The 22850-nt window shown below is 35.0% G+C and overlaps 2 protein-coding genes across 5 annotated transcripts in view; both read right to left on the bottom strand.

The window, feature by feature from the left end:
- Nucleotides 1–1819: 1819 nt before the first annotated feature.
- On the bottom strand, nt 1820–5848 carry LOC103308385. The gene is made up of 3 exons (XM_008181657.1): nt 5803–5848; nt 2574–4982; nt 1820–2496 (listed from the first exon to the last, which is right to left on the bottom strand). Exons 1-3 carry the CDS (start codon nt 5846–5848, stop codon nt 1820–1822), a joined length of 3132 nt encoding a protein of 1043 aa, XP_008179879.1.
- Nucleotides 5849–8123: 2275 nt separating this feature from the next.
- The window catches only part of LOC100163371 (Down syndrome cell adhesion molecule-like protein Dscam2), a 141326-nt gene continuing 126599 nt past the window's right edge, over nt 8124–22850 (bottom strand). For 2 of the 4 annotated variants that reach the window (XM_008181392.3, XM_008181381.3), the window contains exons 14-32: nt 21905–22078; nt 21683–21833; nt 19563–19834; nt 18020–18311; nt 17782–17957; nt 16784–16924; nt 16528–16686; nt 16244–16361; nt 15482–15663; nt 14260–14535; nt 13467–13651; nt 13084–13333; nt 11799–11942; nt 11568–11711; nt 10494–10613; nt 9722–9861; nt 8736–8886; nt 8480–8573; nt 8124–8402 (exon numbers count right to left, since the gene is read on the bottom strand). In XM_008181392.3, coding sequence (XP_008179614.1) covers nt 8198–8402; nt 8480–8573; nt 8736–8886; nt 9722–9861; nt 10494–10613; nt 11568–11711; nt 11799–11942; nt 13084–13333; nt 13467–13651; nt 14260–14535; nt 15482–15663; nt 16244–16361; nt 16528–16686; nt 16784–16924; nt 17782–17957; nt 18020–18311; nt 19563–19834; nt 21683–21833; nt 21905–22078 — 3374 coding nt within the window. In that variant the 3' untranslated portion in view covers nt 8124–8197. The remainder of the gene's footprint in view (nt 8403–8479; nt 8574–8735; nt 8887–9721; nt 9862–10493; nt 10614–11567; nt 11712–11798; nt 11943–13083; nt 13334–13466; nt 13652–14259; nt 14536–15481; nt 15664–16243; nt 16362–16527; nt 16687–16783; nt 16925–17781; nt 17958–18019; nt 18312–19562; nt 19835–21682; nt 21834–21904; nt 22079–22850) is intronic. The other 2 variants (XM_001949227.5, XM_008181383.3) reach the window with 2 other exon arrangements.

Genomic DNA, 22850 nt, shown 5'->3' with positions numbered 1-22850 from the left:
AAATCTAACGCGTTTACACTTTCATTATTATTTTGTCCCTTTAAATCGCAATAATTATTTAAGAAATATAATATACAGTGGAATCTCAATAGCTCTAACGTATATATGCCTCTATAAGTCGAATTTCCAATGACTCAAAGGAACCCATCTTGCCCCCTGCAATTTTTTCTATAACTTGAATTTTTGATAACTCAATTTTTGTTTGTCCTAATGACTCAACTGATTACTTGTCTTATTAAGGTAACTGTAAATTATATACCTTAAGACCTATATATATTTATATCCCTTCGTTATATACTATTACTATTACTATTACTATATTTTAAGTAATGTTTATGTGAAAAAAATATTTGATATAGTATTTACATGTATAAGGGGTGGCAAAACTTAAGATTTTCTATGTGTGTAAAACCACTTGAGCCGGGCTTGAAAATATGTATTATTACTTATAACTAGGGTTCGGATTTGAAGGCAATATAATCAATAAAAAAAGCATTTAAAATGTAAAAAAAGGCAAAAAAAGGCATTTAATTCATATAAAAAGGCAATTCATAAATATACTACAAAATAAAAAAGTGAACATTTTTTAAACACCTTCAATTGCTCACATTTTGAGAAAAATACAAATTAAAAATTAAAACTGCATGCAAAATAAACTAGTTGGTATTAAAAAAAAAATTGACTACCATGTATTTTGATAGGTTGTCTTCAGTAAAACGGTTACGATTAGAGGTTAAAATATTTTTGTACATCGAAAATGATCTTTCTACGTCCACCGAAGTTATCGGGGCGTATTTCATACTTAAATAATTATCTAAATTAAGATTGCTACTTGATAGATCGTCATCGGTTGTGGTTTCTCCAATCAATACTTGGTTGATATTTTTGATATTTCCCCATCCTTTGTTCTTCGATATAACTTTGTTGAATTTATCCAAAATCAATTTAGCTATTTCGCCATTGCATTCTTCGAGTTTAATCTGTATATTATAAGTTATAACACTACCATCCCCACCATTCAACATTTTTAGGCACACCGCACACCACAGACTTTAAACAAATATATACTTTAAACGATAATAATATGGGGTACTGGTAATAATGGATAATAATGAAAACTGTATCGGGTCCTATGGTGCTCCGTGATGCCGGTGATCATCGACGGTGAGATTCCTTGGTGATGGTGAAACTGACGGTGAGGTACGGGTGATGGTGACGTTAAGATGCAATGGTGTCGGTAACAAAGAAAAACAAATACGTAGCTTTGCCCGTGAAGTAGGTACACAAAAAACAAAAACATAAAAAGTAAACGGCAAGACAAATCACGCGATAACGCACCAACACCGGCAACTGGTCGCGAAACTCGGGTACGCGCAACTGACGGCTAACTGGTGATAGCTGATCGGAGTGGTGTAGTAAGGTAGGTCGGGCGTCAGTTTTTCTTATCACCGTTTTGTTTCGGTATATGAGGTCTGAACACTGAACATACCGCCCACCTTGAAGGAACGCACCTTCAAACATTTTGTTTTTTTATTTTTTATAGCGGCAATGGACACAACTTGACTACCGGGTGGGTGAATATTTTTCCATTGGCAGTTCGTACTTTTGCTACCCGTATGACTCCATCTGGGCCTGGAAATATTTCCACCACTCGTGCAGTTTTCCAAGTGAGCGGAGGGGTAGGTTCCTTCAAGATTACCAGAGCTCCGAGACGTATGTTGACGGTTGCACAGTTCCTTTTGGGTCGTTCTTGGAGAGTGTGTTGATATTCCCGGTGCCAACGATTCGAGAAATGATTCTGGATTTGTTGTATCAAAGCTCAACGATTGCGTGGTGTAACTGTTAGGTTATGACTTGCGTCTGTCATCGTGGGGATGGAAGGTATGGGCACCAGTGGTTCCATCGTAAGGAAGTGGCCTGCTGTCAGTGTTTTATAGCCACTGGGATCGGCAGACATGGCACTGAGTGGTCGTGAGATGAGGGTTGCCTCTACTTGATGAAGGACTGTATTGAGCTCTTCATAGGTTAACACTTTTCCGTTGGTGATCCGGTGTAGTAGTGTTTTTGTTGATTTCACTGCGGCTTCCCACAGACCACCCATGTGTGGAGCGGCTGGTGGGTTGAAATGCCAGGTTATCTGGTGTTCAGCGAGGTGATTTACGAAGGTATCGTGACGAAGCATGTGATCAATATTTTGCAAATATTTTTGGATACCAACAAAATTCGTGCCACAGTCACTATGTATGTCAGAACACCGTCCTCTTCGACTAATAAATCGGCTTAGTGCGGATTTTAATAAAGGTGTGGACAAGTCAGACACCAGTTCAATGTGGACGGCAGTGGTGGCCATACAAATAAAAATACAAATGTAAGCTTTGGTTATTTTTATCTTCCTTAACATAGCTGCCTTCACTTCAAATGGTCCAGCAAAGTCCACCCCGGCTCGGCCAAAAGGTTTGATTTGAGAGACCCGGTGAACTGGAAGGTTTCCCATGACTGTTTGTAAGACGATTGGTTTTGCTCGAAAACATGGAATTCATATATGGGTCCGTTCTCGTATGATACTATGATACTTCTCGCAGACAATATCCAGTAATCTTGGCTCAAAATGTTTTGAAGGGCTTGAGATCCAGGATGACCATTTTCTCGGTGAACGTAGTCGATCAATAACGTAGTTAGACGGGAAGTCTTAGGGAGTAAGAGAGGGTATTTTTCTTTGTACGGTATCTGTGCGTGTTTCAAACGACCCCCTACCCTGAGCAACTTGTCATCATCCAAGAAATGTGCCAACTTCCTTAGAAATACTGAACAAGATTTCCCTGCGTCTAAACTGCAGAACTCGTCGTAAAAAGCTACTTGCTGGGTCCACTGTACCTGAGCTTTAACAGCCTTTTCAATTTCGTCAGCAGTGGGTGGCGTAGTGAGCATTGAATTACGTTTATTTGACAAGTAATTTCTTACACGTAACCAGTAAGCAGTGAGTCGCAGAATCTTAGGGAAGTTATCTGAGTGGTACAGTAATGGGCATTCTTCGGTTTTCACTCGGACCACTAGAGTGATTGGATTTTCTTCAAGCTCTTCATCACGGTGATTGGTTGGGCTCATAGGTAGCTTCTGGGGCCATAAATGTTCAGATTGTCGTAGAAAGTTGGAACCGTTCCACCAAAGACTATGGGATTCCAACCGATTTGGGCTTAATCCTCGTGATGCGCAATCTGCGGGGTTGACACTAGTCGGTACGTGCCGCCAATTTTCGACATCGATATTTTGTTGGATTTTTGCCACGCGATTTGCCACGAAAGTTTTCAATTTGGCGGTCGGGGAACGAATCCATGCTAGGGCTACCGTGGAGTCCGTCCATGCGGTAACATTTGATATGTTCAAAGTTGCAACATTAGGTCGGATGTACGCCAATAGTCGTGCTAAAAGCCAGGCTCCACATAACTCCAATCTCGGAATGGACAGTTTCGTTGCCGGAGATGCTTTTGATTTTCCCATTAACAGCTTGCACTGGACCTCAGTGCCTGAATCGACTCGTAAGTATACAGCAGCCGCATAAGCCGCCTCAGAGCTGTCACTGAATCCATGTAACTCATAAGTCGCATTTGTTCTGGTCACTCTTCTCGGAATTCGCAATGATGCGAGAGCTGGTAACTCCTCATGGTATTTTGCCCATAAGGTGGCAGCCTCTTCAGGTATAGGCTGATCCCAACCTACCTCAGTTATCCACAAATATTTCATTAGTCGCTTAAGATCTGTTGTAATTGGTGCCAATAAGCCGAGTGGGTCATAAATTCTGGCAATTCCCGATAATATGGCTAGCTTACTAAATTTTATCGGGTTAGGTTGATACTTATAACTTAATAGGTCTGCCGCTGGTTCCCAATTTAATACAAGTACTTTGGTATAATCCGAACCATGTTCATTAAATGACTTTGAGCTAGTTTGTTGGTGCTCCTCTGGGATTTTTCCTAGAAACTTTGCAGAATTACTAGCCCACTTGCGTAGCTCAAATTGGCCTTTTGCGAATATGTTGATGAGTTTCTGCTGCAATACACGTGTTTCTTCTTCTGTATTTGTCCCTGTCGTGACGTCATCTACGTACAAATCACGTTGAATAATTGTTTTTATTGGTTGGTCGGTTGCAGCTTCGTCCTGTGCAAGTTGGTGGAGCGTACGAATAGCCAGAAACGGAGAAGATTTCTGACCGAACGTGACAATATTCATCTCATATTCTTGAATAGGTTCATTCAAATTGAATCGGTATAAAAGCCGCTGGTATGGTCGATGAGGTTCAGTGACAACTATCTGTCTAAACATCTGTTTTACATCGGAAGTAAACACAATTGTATGAAGGCGGAATCTAAGAGCGATGCTCAGTAGGTCTTGTTGCAGTTTAGGTCCACAGTGGAGATTATCATTTAAGGACTTACCCGAAGATGTTTTCGCTGATGCATCAAAGACAATACGCATTTTTGTTGTGGAACTTTCAGGACGTATAACTGCTTGATGCGGAATGTAATATGACGTCTGGCTATCGGCCAGGGTTGGATTCACTTTACTCATGTGTCTTGTTCTTAAATAATCCCTCATCGCTTCATTGTATTCGTTTCTTAATTCTGGAGATTTTTCAAGTCGTTTTTCGAGCTGGAATAAACGTTGTGCTGCTTGGTCTCCGGAGTCCCCCAATACTGGTGGATTTTGTTTAAAGGGCAGGTGAACTATGTATCTTCCACATGGTTGCCGCGACGTAGTAGTGGTATATATTCTTCCACACTCTTCTTCGTCCGGACTACTTTTGACCACTGTAGGAACATCCTCAACTTCCAAAAAGCGTTGAAGCGTTCTGTCCACGGACTCGGTGGTTGCGAACATAGTGACGGACATTTTTGTTGGCGTATCAGATGTTGTGCCCATCAATACCCAACCGAACGCAGTTGATAAAGCGATTGGCTGAGTTGTACTACCTTCTTTCTTCTCTCCTGACACAACATTATAGAGGAAAACGTAATAAATCCAAGTAATAAATCGACTGGTAATGGTTCGTAATATTCCGGATCTGCTAAATTTAACCCTTCAATGTGGGGCCATGGTGAGACCTGAATCCGGTTAGTCGGTATCGGTCCAGTAATTCGAGGTAAGATGAGGGCATTGACTGTGAACTTTGGACTGTCATGACAAACAGGACGTACTGTTATAGAGGTACTTCCACGTACTACCGGTACTGGCGTACCCGACAGCGCTTGGACAGTAACTTTGGTTTTCTCTCTTGACAGTCCTAAACGATACACGCAACTTTCCGTAATAAAACTACTTTGACTTGCACTGTCAAGCAAAGCCCTTACGGTTATCACTTCACCATTTTCATTTTGCACTTTCACTAAAGCCGTTGATAGCAAAAAAATGGACGCGTGACAGTGTTTCACCTTGGCTGCTGCTACAGTGACATGTGCCTATGTGGTTGCTTCGGGTTCATCTATTTGTCTGTCAGTATCACTAAGATGAAGTAGTGAATGATGTCTTTTTTCACACTGAATACAAGATTTGGTACTCTTACATTGACTTGCTAAATGTTCACTAAAGCATAAAGAGCATCGATTTAAATCTTTTATGATTTGATGCCGCTCTTTCGGACTGTTTTTTTAAACTGAGAACAGTGTACGAGTAAATGACCCGGTTGTAATTTACACACCTGACACGAAAATTACCTTTTCTCACGTGGGTCCTGTTAATTAGTCTTTTCTGGTGAGCTATATGATCCTGATTGGCTACTAAATAACGTAGTTGGTTTGGTAAATTTACTTTTGGTACTACTTTTTTCATATACAGAATTGGTCGGTCCGGTCATGGCTGATTTACAAAATTTGGTCAAAAATACTGTAAACTCTTTCAGAGAATGATCTTCGGTGGTATCTACAGATAGCTCCCATTGAGCTCTAAGTTGTTGGTTTAATTTTTCTGTAGCACGTGTAAGAGTATCGGGTCCCATTGGTCGACTGCGTACGTGAGATTTTCTAAGGCCCCGATCGTTTCAGTAACTACATTCAGTAAATTTCGAATTGAAATACCATTTCCAAGGAAAGCTTTGGGTGCATTAAAAAGTTCATCCAAATGACTTTCTGTAATGATTCGACGGTTGGAATATCTAGCTTTTAACTGGGATAGCGCTAATTCGTAATTACTATCAGTCAACATAAGATTTCCAACCAGTCTTAAAGGTTCTCCTTCCAAGTATCCTTTTAAGTATCCGAACTTCAACACTGGTTTTATGTGTGGGTTGTCGTGTATATAGATATCGAACATGTTACGAAAACTCGTGTATTCTTTTGGGTCTCCTTTAAACTTTGGAATAGCCAACTTTTCAATTGGTAGAAAATTAGCAGGTGACACGCTGGTTTCTGGTCAATAAAGGTATCATTTAAACCTATTTGCGTATAAGATTCCGGTAGATACTCGTCTGCCAAAATTATACAACCAAAGTAAACTGTTTCGAAGTCCTCTCGTAACTTATCGGCGTCAACCACTTCAACTCCAGGTTTACCCATGTTACGAATAATTACTGATAACTGACTTTCAAAATCGGTATTTAAATTCTCCAAAGTGGCAAACATAATTCTAAATCTCGTTCTTTCAGTTTTTGTCGGTTCTTTCCCGACCATTGCCTCTCCTGCATCATAGATACGTTTCGATCTTTTCTGCAGGTCTGTGATGCGTACTTTAGCTTCGTCGTATACCCCCATTACAAAAATTATTAAAAATAATTTTTTTTTTTAACAACGAATCTCCTGCGAGTAATGTGACGAAGTAGGTAGACTACAACAATATTATTATATTAAGATTATTGTACGTAATCGTAGTATTGGATTTAATTACTTATGCTAATTATTGTTTTCTTTTTATTTTTACTACGTAACGACGGTGATGTGTGCGTGCAATGATTATATTGCTACGCGGTTGACGATAGCGGCCGTAGACTATTTCTGCAAAGGTCCAAAGTCCAATTTACCTAAAACGCGCGCGGTGGGTGTTATGCAACTGTTTTTAATTTATACACTATCGCCGTAACCTTGGTCTTCATATGCTTTTTTTTTTGTTAGGTAAAACTGTTCAATCGTTTAGGACTATTTAACAAACTAAAATATATCCTAGGCTCGACGGACCATAAATGTGGGGTAAACCGGTAACTGTGGACTGTATGATGGTTAACTTTACAATAAAAAGTCGTAGGTATTTTGTTAATTTGCCGGGTGACGGCCTACTATGTGAAAACAATGAAAATAATATAAATAAATGTTGTGCTCGCTTTAATAGCGGATAACAAAATATAAAAAAGTATAGGCACTTTAATAGCGGACCAAAAAACGAAACAAAAACATTTTTATAATATTAATAAGAGTAGAAAATTAATAGGGCGTTGGCCGCAGAAAGTAAACACAAACAATACAAAATAAAGGAGATAATGTAATATATACCTATCTGAGGCGACAGGCCGACCGATAATACAACAACACAAAGATATTAAACAAGTACAACAAATTATAATAATTCACAATTAACAGAATGAGAGGTGTATGGATGACAAGGGAGCTGATAGGGAACGTTCGTCGTCGCTGCCTAATTCGATAACGCGATGCGCTAATAGCTTGGAGCGAACAACCTAGACTGGCATACCGTCTCCGCTCAGAATCGTTTTTCTTATACAATGATATTATATCATTGACTTCAAATTTTTTTTTTTTTTTTCCGTTTAAACCGACAGCAGAGGAGGATCTGTGTGAACACTACTACTCCTCTGCTGAAATTGACTTTAAATTTAATACCATCCATTATACAGTGACCCACTTATAACCTACTGTACAGCGGAGCGACATCCACTTGCCCACTTTTTTAGTTTTTAGCTGCTGTAAAAGATCTTTAGATTGAAGTACAATAGAATTACTAGCTTCAAGATTTTGATCAACTTTTAAATATTTAAGAGCCAATATTAATAGGTAATCGTAGTATCTGTTTAAACTTTAAGGAGTAAATTGTATTCAAATTATTATTTATTTTTTTATTTATATATATTTTAATTATTAAAACAATAAAAATGCTTAAAATTGTTAATAAATATTATTTTATATATAACAAAATTTCTTAAATATCAAAAAAAAAAAAAACGTGTTATAACAAATTTATCGTATTTAAGTGTACCAATCTAAACAGCTATGGAGTAATCTGAATGCTTTTGTGGGTTGTTATTTGACACAGGTCTCGACCATAGTGTCGACTTTCCCAGGTTGAGTTTCTTTAAAGTGTCCGAGTTGCTGCTGTCAGTCTCTGCTCGGCGTGCACTATTCGTGGGGAATAATGATGTGTTGGCCATCGAGGAAGACCTTTTAGATCTGTTGGTTGGGAACCATCTACAAAAAATGATTTTAAATAATTCTGAATATTATATTAAACGTTTTTTTCTACTATAACAGGCACTGTTTTATACCTAGTCTGTGTTCGTCTTGGCAGTGATTTTTGTTCGGTTGGAGGTGGAGATAAGTCCGACGATGTGCTGGACTGTGCTCGGCTGTATATGAAACCTGTGAAAGAATTACAACAGTACATCAATTAGACAACTGTCAAAAAAATGGAAAACAAGTGTCGACAAACACAAAACGTTAGAAATTTAATAATATTAACAATCGATTAAAGTAATATTGTAATGCGTTTGTTTGTTTAGCGATATCACTGAGGACACTCGCTTGTAAGTTTTGTTTTGTTCAGATGATTGGACGATTCAATCCTACTTGACGTCATATTTTGTTCGACATCTGAATCCGAGTCATCCATATTGTGTGCGGAATGCTTTTCGTACAAATCTTGAGCTGATCTGTCGTGTCTGTTTTTGAACATCTGCAATATTAAAAACTTAATAATAATGGTACACACTATACTGTTTTATTCGATTTTTTTTGCAAATGCATGTAAAACAGTAATTATTTAAGTTTTAAACGTAATTTTGAAATTGAATGATGTTTCATTGCTGTCGGTCTTCTGTAGTATCTAGAATGCATTCTATGTACCCACCTACTGGTAACCAATTTTTTAATAATTTGTTTCATAAGAAAATATTTTTATACTTGGTTAGTTTTTTTCATTAAAGACTTGCAACGCATAATGCTTGCTATGATTAAAACGTGTAGTACAAATTAATTAAAATTTTAAATGTTGATTATTTTATTTCTTTAAATAACTACTTTTCTACAGTTTGAACTCTAAAATACTTCAAAAATTTGATTTTAAAATATTTATTGAATGTTAAGAATTTTAAAATATTGATAGGAACTTTTATAGTTTTCAATAAGTAAAAAAAAAAAAAATAATATTTTTTACACAATGTATGATATAAGCACGAGTATGAATTAAATTTAAAACGTTAGTTTCGTGTTTTTTTTTTTTTAGGTCTTTTTTGTTCATTCATTGAATATATTTATTTATTTATTTATTTATTTATTTATTTGTATAAACGCCAAACGGCTTTTTACATATTGCAATAACGATATTTAAAAATGTTCATCCTATAAATTGTTGTTGTAATTAACTATTAAAAACTATTTTTATTTCCAAAAAATTTGGTAGAATTTAAAACATGCATTACATGTATTTTTCTGGGTATGGTTGTGCATTAAAATTAGAATCCTATGTATAATAATATAGCTATCATTGTGTGCCTGAGCGAGTTACGTACCTTTGGCGGGTGCGAGGGGGGCCCATAGTTTTCGTGGATTGATTGCTGACGTAGTGTGAGGTTGTGCAGCATTGGCATGGACCCACGTTGTGTCTCGTCCACTGGAAACGTGGCGTACGGCGATATGTCTGCCGACGTCTCTGTAATATTATTAAAATATTCGCACAAACGATTTACAAACAGCTAACACACCGCTAAATTAAAATGTATGATGACTACGATTCCCAGATTCCGTATAGAATTTTATCATTATTATATAATAATGCGATACGTAATATAATATATTATGTTATTCGGAGTTCAAGAAATTATGAAATCGTTTGTTGACATGAAGTATTTTTCCGTAGTGCTTTTCAGAGAACGAACTTTTTCGAAACCCGAACCCAACGGAATGATCACATTTTAACTCAATATAAGTTTAGGTTTACCAATAAAATAAACGATTAATCGTAAATTATGGAATTATTAAGAAAAATAATCTTCATAATAATTATAAATTTGTTTGTTCTTTTGTGGTTAATAACGGTAGTGTTTTGCCGTTTTAGACAGTACATTCACTCCCCCTCCCCCACCAATTCTGCAGCGTGGCATTAAATTATGTTATCACTGTGGGGGAGTGGGACACTCATCTATAGTGCCACCTAGGTACTGAAAATATGTAAAAATATGCTCTGTAATGTGCTGTACCAGCTACTGTCTATAATAACGCAGCTTCGATGGCAATGGATCAAAGTTACCCTATTGTAAGCACAACGATTGCTATCTCACTTACCAGGAATTTTTTCGGAATTGGTCAGTCCCACTTTGTGGATGGTCGCGTAATATTTTTGATTTTCCGCATTCCTCCTGTCCCGCGTGTCCGTTGCATTCTGCGCCGGAACGCTATCACGTTCTGAAACACGCATTCGTGTGTCAAGTGTCAACGTAAATATAAGAGGGTATATATAAGGCATCCCAGATAATATATAGGGACCGGTCTGCGTCGTTTAAATACCTACTGGAGCCCAGAGGTATGTATTTTTTTCAAACTTTTTAACTTCACTTTCTTTAATTAATTAATTCTTTAGTTAATTTTCTAATCAACCTAAGAATTTAGAAATAGTTTAATATTGACTATGGAAATAACTTAGATTTGTTATGCTTGTTTAAAAAATAACCCAACATTATAAATTAAAAATGTTTTTGAAATTTCTGGTATTGATGATATACATTAATTCGGTAGGTACTGAATACACGGTTTTAAATAAAAATAATCTTATACCATAATAATATATCTACTAATACTATAGTTTCTGTTATATTTCTTTATAACATAATACAATATAAACGATATAGGTACCTTTTAGTATTTACCTAAGTAAGTATAGATAGGTATAGGCACAAAATACTATTTTTGTGATCCATGTACTAATTATTAACAATGTAGATTTACTTTTTCAAACTTAGTTGATATTTTTTCCAAATTATAAAAAATATTGATATTAGACGTCCTTGGTATATATATATATATATATATTTATAAAATGCATTGTTAACGATTAGGCAAGGTTAGATTAGGTTTCATTTTGTATTATTGAAATTGAATTGTAATTGAAGATTATTTCAAATACTTCAAAAAAATATTTGAGTAATACTCAAATAGTTTAATATAAATAGTATTTGGGTGGTATTTTAAATAATAGTATTTGAGTATTTACATAAATACTTTTCCAAAGTATTTTTTACAACACTAAGGACCTTACAACTTTCTAAAGAGTGGTCGTATTATTTCAATAATAATAATAGTTATCATGCAGTGACATAGACAGACATTGTGAAAAAATACAATCGGAAGTGGTAACTTTACTTCTTTTCAAGCAGACGAACGCTGTGAAAACGACCGCTAGGACGGCGACGAATGTGCCCAACACTGGAATAGCCATTTTCATGTCCATGTAGTAAAACGGACGAGATATTTGACTCTTCTCGACCAGCTCCGGCGGAGGCTCTTCTGCAAAAACGAACGAACGAAAAGGGTTGAATGGAATAAATAAAAACGACAAACGACTCGCCGAAAAGACCGGGGCGAGGAGCTCACCTCCGTTTTCGGTCAACGTGAAAAAGTAATAGTCCGCCAACGTCGATCCGGCAGCATTGTGGCCCTCGACTTGCAACTGGTACTCTGTGGCGGGCATCAACCCGGTTATCGTAAATTTCCTCTGGTTCCTCAGGTTGTCGGCGGCTGAAACGGTCATTACAAATATAACGATGTATTGTATTTTCGATATATTTTATGTATTTTCATTACAGGCATCAGTACAATTACCTACATAAGTTTGTACACGATAAGGACGATATATTTACAAAATAGTATGATAATAATTTTGGTAAAATATAAAAAAGTTAATACTCGACTAAACTGAGGACAATTTAAAGGAATTCGAGTGTTGACCATCATTTGCATTAAGTTCAACAGTGTGACTTAAGTAAATAATTATTTGATATGATAAATTAATTAATAAGGAGAGGGAGGAGGTGAATCGAGCATGATGTGGAGGAACTTTAAAATTGAATTCTTTAAGATTTCTAAGAGAGATGATAATAAAGCGTTGGAACGCATACGATCGGCAAGGATAATAAAATTATAAGAGATTTACGGATCAGTCTACATTTTGTGGAGGACAAGGTAGGTTTAACAAATGGGCGGAAAAGTGTATAGAAATCGGCGTTGAACTTTCTCGATTGCTATAAAGAATAGTTTGCGAGGGGTCTTATGTATAGAACATAATATTATATGGTTATATTATGGTTATATTCGTCCTATGCTTGAGTATGGTGCCGTAATTTTGGACCTCCATACTGATATTAACGCTTGTCAGCTGGAAAAGGTTCAGCGAAGGGTTTTTCGATTTGCAAGCTACTTTCTGGGTATTGCTTGTCCCCTTTACGATTATTGTCCTATTGCCGCTTATCTTGGTCTAGTTACTTTAGCAGAGCGCCGACGTCATTTTGGTAACACATTTTTAAAAGAGCTACTGACTGGTGTTATAGATTCTCTAACCTTACTTTCCCTAATTACATTCAAAGTTCCAAAATAGTCCTCTCGCTCTACTGCTATGTTCCACTTACCCTTCAGTTCCATAAACTACAAGAGTAATAAACCTGTAAGAAGTTCGATGTAACATGCCCACACGGACCCCACTTTTAATTTTTGAAATTTTTGATTGTACACATAATTAAACAAATATGTATCTTGTCATACATATTATCACCGTGTTACTTCTAATTGTATTGCTATCTTGCATTGTATGCTTATTTACCTATAATTGTATAAAGGGCTAAACCCGTATATTTCTAATAATAAATAAATATTATACACTCACTCGTGGTCCAGTGTGGTTGCAGCATCGGCCGGTGTCTGATGACGAACCTGTCGATCGGACAGTCGTTGTCTGGCCACGCTTCCAGGTTCAGTCGCAGGTACGTCGAGTTGGGCTTCAGGAACAGCGATTTCTTCGGCACCCCGGGCCTGCCACCTTTCGTCTTGGCTGTCACCACGACGCTGGGCGTGGAGCTGCCCACCTTGTTGTTGGCCACGATGTGTGCCTGATAAGTCTGGCCGCACGCCAAGTCCTGTGGACCAATATTCATCATTTTTACCGTACTTTTACCGTTATCGGTATGCCGACAGTTTGTCGTCGCCGAAAAGACATCAGAGAAATTTCAAGGAGATTCGAAAATCGATCGCCGGGACGAACACACTCACGTTCAGATAGTACGACGTTGTATGTCTCGGGATCGACACTTGTCGGTACGGGCCCCTGGGGTGCAAGTGGTACGTGATGGTGTAGCCGGTGATCGGAGCATCGCCGTTGGACGATAGCCGCCAGTGGAACACGAGAGTGGAGCTGGTGGCACGAGCGGTGTACAGGATGGGTGGTTCCGGGGGCACTGCAGCGAAACAATATTGTATGAACTATATATAGTGCTGGAATGGTATTTCCAATTATTTGATACCGGTAGGTAGTAGGTGCAACGGTATTATTCGGTAATTGTTTACTAGATACCGGTATATCGATTATCGACGGTATTATTATATCAATATTGCGATATATTCGGTAACTATACGGTAGTGATTATAGGTACATAATAAATTATTATTGATGGTCAAAAAAAAGTTACCCTTCTAGGTATATAATTATTGTTAATTAATATGTGTATGAATGAGACGAGATTTTTTTATTAAAACTAATAAATTTTTCAAAAAATACGTGTCATGAATTTTTGATCTCAATTTATAGGTAATCATAAAGAAAATCATTTTATAAGCCGTTTAAAATTTTTTTTTGAGACTTTAAAATCGCATACTTGATAGTAAGTTTGTGGTAGGTAAGTATATATTTATTCAATAATATACGATACACTGCGTGTGTGGTCTTGTAGGTATAGACGTACAGTGCATAAACTTCAATTGGCTCAAGTTTTGGTATAACAGACACATAGTTTTATATTTTTTTTATAGTTTCCATTGTGCCGAAAAAATATCATGCCAAACTCACCTTGAACGATTATTTGATAGACTATCGCATCGGCTCCATGTATGTTTTCCACGTGACATGTGTAGTTGTCGCTGTTCGATCGTTGGAGGGACGTGATCGTCATGTCACCGTTTTCCGTCACTTGCAAGTTACCGTCCCAAGACTGAATGGCCCTATAGCTTTTTAGCCACTGCCTCTTGACGGCGGGCTGCCCGACAGCTGTGCAAGGCAGTTTTATGAACGTCCTCCAGGGTCTCTCGACAAGACCACCGAACGAAACGATTTTCGCGGGAACTACTTGAGTGATAACACAAATGGTGATATTTAATATTGTAAGTGGTAGTAATATTATAAAGCTTACAAGTGTGTATGTATTAACGCGCTAATCTATTGTTTATTATCAAATTTCGAACATCGAACATCCTTATGTTCGTAGCTTATAGACTAAAAAACTACTTGACAGATTTTGACGAAATTTTCAGAGATTGTTCATGGAGATATCAGATAATTTTACAGAGTAATAACTATGTACAATTATATACATTCTATAGTAACTGTAACTCAGACTTCGTGAAGTATACGAAGTAATAATAATATTATAGTAGGTATAGTCATAATAACGTGTTTGTTTTTCAATTTCTTATTATTTGTGATTATTTTTTAATTAAAATCAACAAAAAAATTAAAACGTAATGGATTGATTTAAATTTGTAAATGGTTACTCATACAATAATTTGGATCTTTATTGCGAAACTCACAAAAAGTAATTCGAACGTGGATACATATTATGAACTCAGTGTGTCAAAAAACAGTCTTAATAAAGTCCTTCGAGGAAGTTTAAAAAATATCAATACACTGACTTATGTATAAAAAAATAGTAGTTGATTATGATGATAATAATACAATTATATTTCTAATAGATATTGTAATATAGCAAATAATTATATTGCTTTAAAATAATATTTTGTTTAATATATTTTGTATTATCCACTTTTGGTGGATTTTGGTGGTTTGATTTAAAATAATTGAGCTATTTATTACGTATTATATATTTATATATACTAGATATTTTTTTGATTTTTGTTTTTATCAATCATTGTCCAAGTTGTATTTGATTTAACTCTTTTTTTATTTTAACTCCAAATTGGTCGAGCGCCGTATCATCCTATACCTATCTAGATTCTGCTGCTCGTGAATTCTGAATAACTATATTAAAATAATAATATAATGGTGCTTAGCTTACTTCTGTTCGTCGATAGTTTCTGCGTTGTTATTTTTGAGCTTTGACCTTCGCCTATTTTCGTGGAAGCTGTCACCCAATATTGGTATTCCAAGTGTGGCTGTACTCCTTTGGTCTCGTATGTCAGATGATGACTCGGCAACGTTCTCTTCATGTGGTTTAACTCTTCTTCGCCTTTCATAACCCTACAAATATCACGTAAGTATGTATTATTATTGTATAGGCATTTATAGAAACAACACAGTGTTGCAGTGAAGAATACTTTTAAAATTTGTTTAAATATTATAATTTTTATTGAATATAATTTTGGTAAATTTATTGCTCGTATACTTTTTAAATTAAAATTTTTATAATATTATTTTACATTTTCTGAAGTAACATAATTTCTTTGAAATATTAATACGATATTTGTAATACGTGACATTTATCACTTTATCAGTATTTATAGGTACCTACCTACCCACAATATAATTAATAATCAAATGGAGTTCAATTAATTTTGTCTTTTCAACTCGATCGTTAAATGTTCAATTAAAATTTGAAATCACAATAATTGTATATAATATTATTATTCATACAGTTATAGTACTAAATAAATAAAAATACAATTTGAACTACGAGGAAATAAATATGTATTAAATGAGTATGCAGTACTTAAAACACAATTTTAATTATTTTACTCAAATACCCAACACTTTAAGCACAATAAATAATAATACTATGTATTTATTATTATTTAAGCAGAATTTGATCATAATATGTTACCTGGTGTATAAATTGTATCGCAGGAGAACTCCGTTTGAATACTTTGGTGGTGACCAGGCGACTGTGAACGATTGTGTGGACGCTACAGCGATTTTTATGTCTTCCGGCGGTCCGGGTGCTAGAATGGTTTAATAATAGCAAGAGGTCACATTATTCCAATGTTTTTAAATGACTTTAGACATTTTGTCATTTTCCCATAAATCAATAATATTACTGCCGATCATCATCGCAGCAGATAATCAATAATCATATAACCTAGGTATATATTATTATTGTAAACATACCATCTTGATCGGTGCAACACGTGATCGGCTTGGAGTTTTCACCGGTTCCGATCCGAGTGTACGCCGCGACCTTTAGTGTGTAATTGGTGTATTTGTGAAGTCCTGTCAGGACGATGGTTAGCGACGGAGTTCTCCGGTTGCCGATTTCGATGTCGTCGTCTGCAACACGGTCACATTATTATATGTCAGTACGCTATTATTAAAGTAATCATCGCAAGCCACCGATCAACAGATCACTGAGCAACAAGTCTCCTACCTCTATCTATGGAGTCGTAAGTGACCACATATCCTTGGATCACTCCGTTCCAGTGTTGCATTTCCGGGTGTTTCCAAGACATTTGTAACGTTTGTGAGCCCAGCGACGAACAATGCACGTCTAGTGGATAACTGGATGGCACTAAAATATGATAAAAAAAATAAAAATATACTGTACATATACACAAGGTGATTATCCAATAAAGAACACTTTTATAGATAAACATTAGGTAAAGATTTTGGAAATATTTTTTGTAGATGATTAAAATTTTAAAGTCATTATACAATAATATAACAGACAATTTTACAATGCTTTATCGTTATCGTATTTAAGTTATAATACTATTTAACTCGTTTGAAATTCAAGTTTTAAACATTGCATTATTGAAGTCTTTAAGAAAAATGACGTGTAATATATTAATATATTAATATCTATTATTATAATTTGGGGGTGGATTTGTATTTCATAAATAATTCAATATAATAAAATAATATGTAAATATTTAAGTAAGTACATAATTGTCAAAATACAATACATTAAAGAACATTGAATATTTAATAAAATAAGTTAATATCTAACATATTACATTTATAAAATTGTAATTATAGATATACGTAGAAAAGAAAATTTCTGAATAGAAAAACTATCTAGGTATATCCTAGTACCATAGGTTATTCGACGTTCTTTATTACAATTTATGACAGATTGAATATATTTCCCGAAAAATAATGATTATGAATATAGTAAATATTTGTGTGAATAGGTTAAATATCAAAATGCGAACTATTGAATAAAACATTTCGTGGACTTATTAGTTATAAGTTACTGGTAAAATATTTAAGAATATAGGTACATTTACTTAAAAATGAAAATGTTTTATTTTGTTTGAGGCTTAATTATTTTCAATTATAATTAAAAAATCTGTATTCTACAATACTGTGTATTTACACAAATATTCACTTCCTAAATTAATAATAATTGTGAAACGTATAAAATACCGTCTTCCATAGTCTGCGCCGTGGTCGGTTCAGACAGCGGCCCGTTGCCGACTTCGTTGAACGCTTGCACCACGACCGAGTATCTTTTGAATTTAATCAAATCCGCCAGTATTAACTCGCCACCGTCTTCCCCGTCGCCGTACACCGTAGTCATGTTGTGTGCCATGGTATCCATGCTAATCAACAAAACACATGATAATAATTATTATTTTTAATCAAAAACCGTCGTCCGACTTACCTCGCTTCTACGAAGCCGATGTTGTACCCCAACACTATGCCGTTCCTCTGATCCTTCTGAGGCGGTGACCAAGTGACGAGTAGCTGCGTGGACGACAAGGACCGAACTTCGATTCTTGCCGGCGGGCCACTGGGTCGTTCGGGATTGGTGATCGCTACCAGATCTTCACTGGGCGAACTCCAACCGGCATCACCGGCGGCAATCACTCTTAGCAAATATTTGGTGGCCGGTTGAAGTCCGCTCACGAGCGCTGTATGAACGTTGCTATCCACCTCGGTCGGGTCCCACCAACCTGTTTGGAAATAAACATCGATGATAAATAAAACAAATTCGATTGTAAGAAAATGGCCAAGTGTCGATGATAAATAAACCACTAATAACTATATTATTATGATTATTAAGGAATTAAATGTTTCAAGTTTTCATAATCGATATTTTGTTCGTTTATAGGACGCAACTTATACTTTCACAGCCATTTACACAATACATACGAACGACAAAGTTTTCAAACATTATTCGATCGTAGTATGATCGTTCAAAAGTCATTTCACTTTGACTACCGATATAACGGCTCCAGAAACTCCTCTTATATATTTTATACTCTTAATTCATTACTTGTTTATATAAAAATATTTTAACGTTTCAAAGCTTAACCAGACTTACTAACACAATATACCAATGATAGGCGGCACTTGAGGGTGCAATAATTCACCATAACTTATAAACATTGATCTCACCCTCCAAACAACAATTCATTATCACTATACATTTTTTTCTTAATCTACTAAATATCTGTTAAATACCCGTAAAACCGTAATACCTATACAATATATGTCCATTACAATGTCACAGTTTAATAATACAATCACAGAAAGTAGATAATTTTATCCAGTAAAATTTAAATTATTCAACGTTCTTATAAATATAATGAATTATTTGATGAGTAAAAATGACAAACGATAATATTTATCTTTATTTATATGATATTATTATTAATTTCTGTCATACACTCACACTATTGCATAACACTATCAAAATATTTGCCGTATACTATCTCACTGTTATTTGAATATTGAAAATACAAACTAAATGTTTTAAAAATAAATAGAAATTGAAAAAACTGGCATCGATAAAACAAAAAAAAAATGTATCATAGTATACTTTTGAAGTGTTGAACCATTCATTTTTATTTTGTTACCTCACACCCTGTTTGATAGTATATAATTGATGGAGCAAAAGTATCGTTCTGCCTAGAATATAGCAGAAGAGATAATTGCACCTCATGTTCATCCCCCTAAATGCCTCCTATACACACACTATATACGATAAAATATCTACAAATGCGATAAATATTACACCACGCGTACGTTTAAATTTATTTTATTTTTATATACATTTCGCTCCGCTTAGTTAGTCGATATTTTATTCTGTTTTCGGTATACCACTAATCATTGGCTGAAAATCAGTTTTTGCAGATCTAAAGTACCTAACTATATTTTTACCAACCGCTTTCAAACTAAAAGTTAATTGACAAACAACATACCGTCGGCCTTTTTGTGCTGTACAATGTATTTGGACGTCTGGTCGCCATTGTGTTCCCATTGCACGTTGATCGTCGTACTAGTGACAGTGATCACCCTCAAGTCATTTGGTCGGTTTGGAGGCTCCTGGACGTACAACTGCACCAATTGCTGGTCCCTGCCGTACATATTACTTGCCTGACACACGTAAGAGCCTCCGTCGTCTACTTGTACGTTGCTGATTTGCAGCGAAGCAATCACTTTTTCGCCAAACGTTTGTTGTCGTTCCGTAAGTCTACATCGGACGAAATACACAAGTAAAAATAGGCAAGTATAAAACATATTTTACAGAGCCTCCTGTACCGGTAAAATGGTAGAAAGTTTTAAATTTTACATGGGTACATCTTCATCTATATTTTCACAGTCAGTATAATACAGTGTATGAAAAATCGATAAAAAAAATGAGAAATTAACAGACTTGATTTTGTACAATTTTATGTTTACTCTATAAATATTTAATCAGACAAACTAAAAATAAAACCGTTTGAAAAAGTTCAAATGTTTATTTGTCCTTTTCGAAGAAGAAGTTTAATTTGGTCTTTAAATACTATTGATTATAAAAGTGTCAGTTTTCTTAAAGTTAATCAGCTTTCAAATAACAAGACCCGATTCATTTTTGACATATTTATGAAAGAGACGCACGCCTCAAACTATACTCCTAATTAAAGTACGACATATTTTATCAAATGCCATAGGTAATGTGTTTTGTATTTTATAATACGTACACAGTAGTACTATACGTCTGTACAGTGTACACAACTATAATATAATCTTTAAACTTTATTTACAGAGAAAATAAATAAATCAAGTCTGGTCTTGAAATACAAGTTTGTATGGCTGAATCACGAGTTATTTTCTGTGCAGAATAAATATAAATTATATTTTGGGAATTTGTAAAACATGAATATTACACGAAAGAGAGTGGTCTATTCATGAGTATTCTTGACGTTAACTTTCCATATCACTTTCAATGAGAATTCCCAAACAAACACAATCGTTAATAAGTTGACCTTTTATAAGAGCTCGAGATAATAATTTATAATATACTCTTACCGTATTTTCAGGAAACTGTTATTATATAGGTATATACAGTTGCTGTATTTTATAATATGTTAGGTATAAAGTAAACGTTCAAAGTCACCCCACATACATACAAAGTGATTCACGGATGTACCAAGAATTCTCACCCACATTTTTTCCTTTAATAATAAATTTATTCAAATTCTGATTTTTGGCATTTTTAACTATACTTAAAAGACCATTTTTAAAATTCTTGAGTTCTTTTGTACTATTTAAGGATTGTCCGGGAGTGATACAAAATTCTGTTTTTCAAATCAGAACCCCTCTTTTTTATTGTAAATTATTTAGTAAATAATTTTTTTTGAAAATTGTACTTAGGATACTATAGTCCTTAAAATTGTTTGACAAAAATATAAAATAGGATGTAATATTGGTTCCAGTACCTATTATACTTGGACCATTTTTACAACTTGCTTATGTTGATAGTGTTGACTAATAATGCTTATGTTGACTAAAATTATGAAATCACCTAGAAACTATATTTTCCAGACCCAAATTAATGGTTCTATTATCCTTAGTACCTACACAAAGTCAAATAACACAAAATCTACTCGTTTGAATTTTGAGTTGAATACATAAAAATGTTTGAAAAAAATGATCCGGTCAACATTTACAGACAAAAGAGATTTCTTATATGAAATAAAAAACAGAAGTTTGTGTATCCACAGGACGCTCTTTAAGTACCTAGTATAAAAAATCTTAATAATTATCAATACGGTATTTAAGTATATTTAAAAATTCTAAAAATCAGATTATAAATAACTGCATTATTGAAAAAGAAAAGGGGGGTGAGCATGCTTGTTCGATCATCCTGTATATAGGATTACTGCAATTACGCAGATAATTATTATCAAACCCTCTGTGAACTGTAGAACATTATTATATCGTGTCAGAGATTGTAATTTTTTATTTTCTTAAATATCTTTTTTAAACAATTTTACAACTAAAATTATATAAATACATTATGTGTGGTATAATAAGTTCTTATAAGGTGTAGACTTACCGGAATTTGCTCGACGTCATCGTATCGGTTTTGCCGTTTTTGAACCATTTTACCTCGATCGGATGGTCACCCGTCACGTTACACTGCAAAGTGGCCGTGTCCCTTTCTTTGGTGGAAACCGTTCTCGAAGTCGACGAAAACAGTGGTGAAGCTACAAGGTTATACATTTTAATGGAAACACCAAAATACTGTATTACAGGTACGCAACCGGAGCACACTCACATTTAACATTGACTTGGATCACTTTACCGATCGCGTTTCCTATACCGTTGGAAGCCTGACAGAGATAGTATCCTTGTTTGTCTTCTTTGACGTTTTGAAGCAACAGCGAATGATTGCTTAGTACTTTCGTGTGTATTTTTTCTTTTAACTCTTCGTAGTCACCAGATTTACTTCCTATACGCAACAACATTAATTATGAATCGAATCGTTATCATACGAACGAGTCTATAATTAAATCAAGTCCGCGTGTACATAGCATTACTGTGCAAAAACGCGAGACACACAGAGAAAAAAATACCGTTGTTAGCAATTTTAAACACATTACTCGTAGTTGCCAGTCGTAAGTAGCATAATGTATTGGTTTTTATTCCTAATGGAATTTTAATTTTGTAAAATACTTAAAATCTCTCGTCCCATATCTTATAAATCGAGACGAAGATGGACGAAAAACGTAATATGATTTTCAACTTATTATTATTAGATTATTTAATATTGTTTGCAGTATTTGCAGTAAATGTGTGTGTTTAAAAAAAAACATGAATCTATTTGGTATTTAATTAAATATAATTTTTAATTTTCGTAGTATATGCAGAGCATTAACATCAAATTGAACTGGATAAATTTAAATAAGTAATGAAAATTGTCAAGTCAATTTTCTGTTAGGTATTAAAATATATACGTTCACTCATATTCTTGGAAAAATAAGACGTCAAAATAATATGACAGCTGCAGTGGAGAGGAATGACAGATCTATAGAGACGCTCTGAAAACTACCACGTTGTACTACCTTTCAGAATAATACGGGAGGTCATTTTTTCGAAAACCTGTCAAAGTTTGTATTCGTATGATCATTCTGAAATCTGTCAAACGCGTTTCTATGTTCCAGATATTTCACAACAATAGGGTTCATCTAATTTTCAAACGTGCAAGTTCTTTTAAGAAGTCA

Source organism: Acyrthosiphon pisum, chromosome A2, assembly GCF_005508785.2.
Source record: "Acyrthosiphon pisum isolate AL4f chromosome A2, pea_aphid_22Mar2018_4r6ur, whole genome shotgun sequence".
NCBI classification, from domain to species: Eukaryota; Metazoa; Arthropoda; class Insecta; order Hemiptera; family Aphididae; genus Acyrthosiphon; species Acyrthosiphon pisum.
The sequence above is the reverse complement of the archived record's forward strand: the minus strand, read 5'-3'. Positions and strand labels throughout refer to the sequence as shown.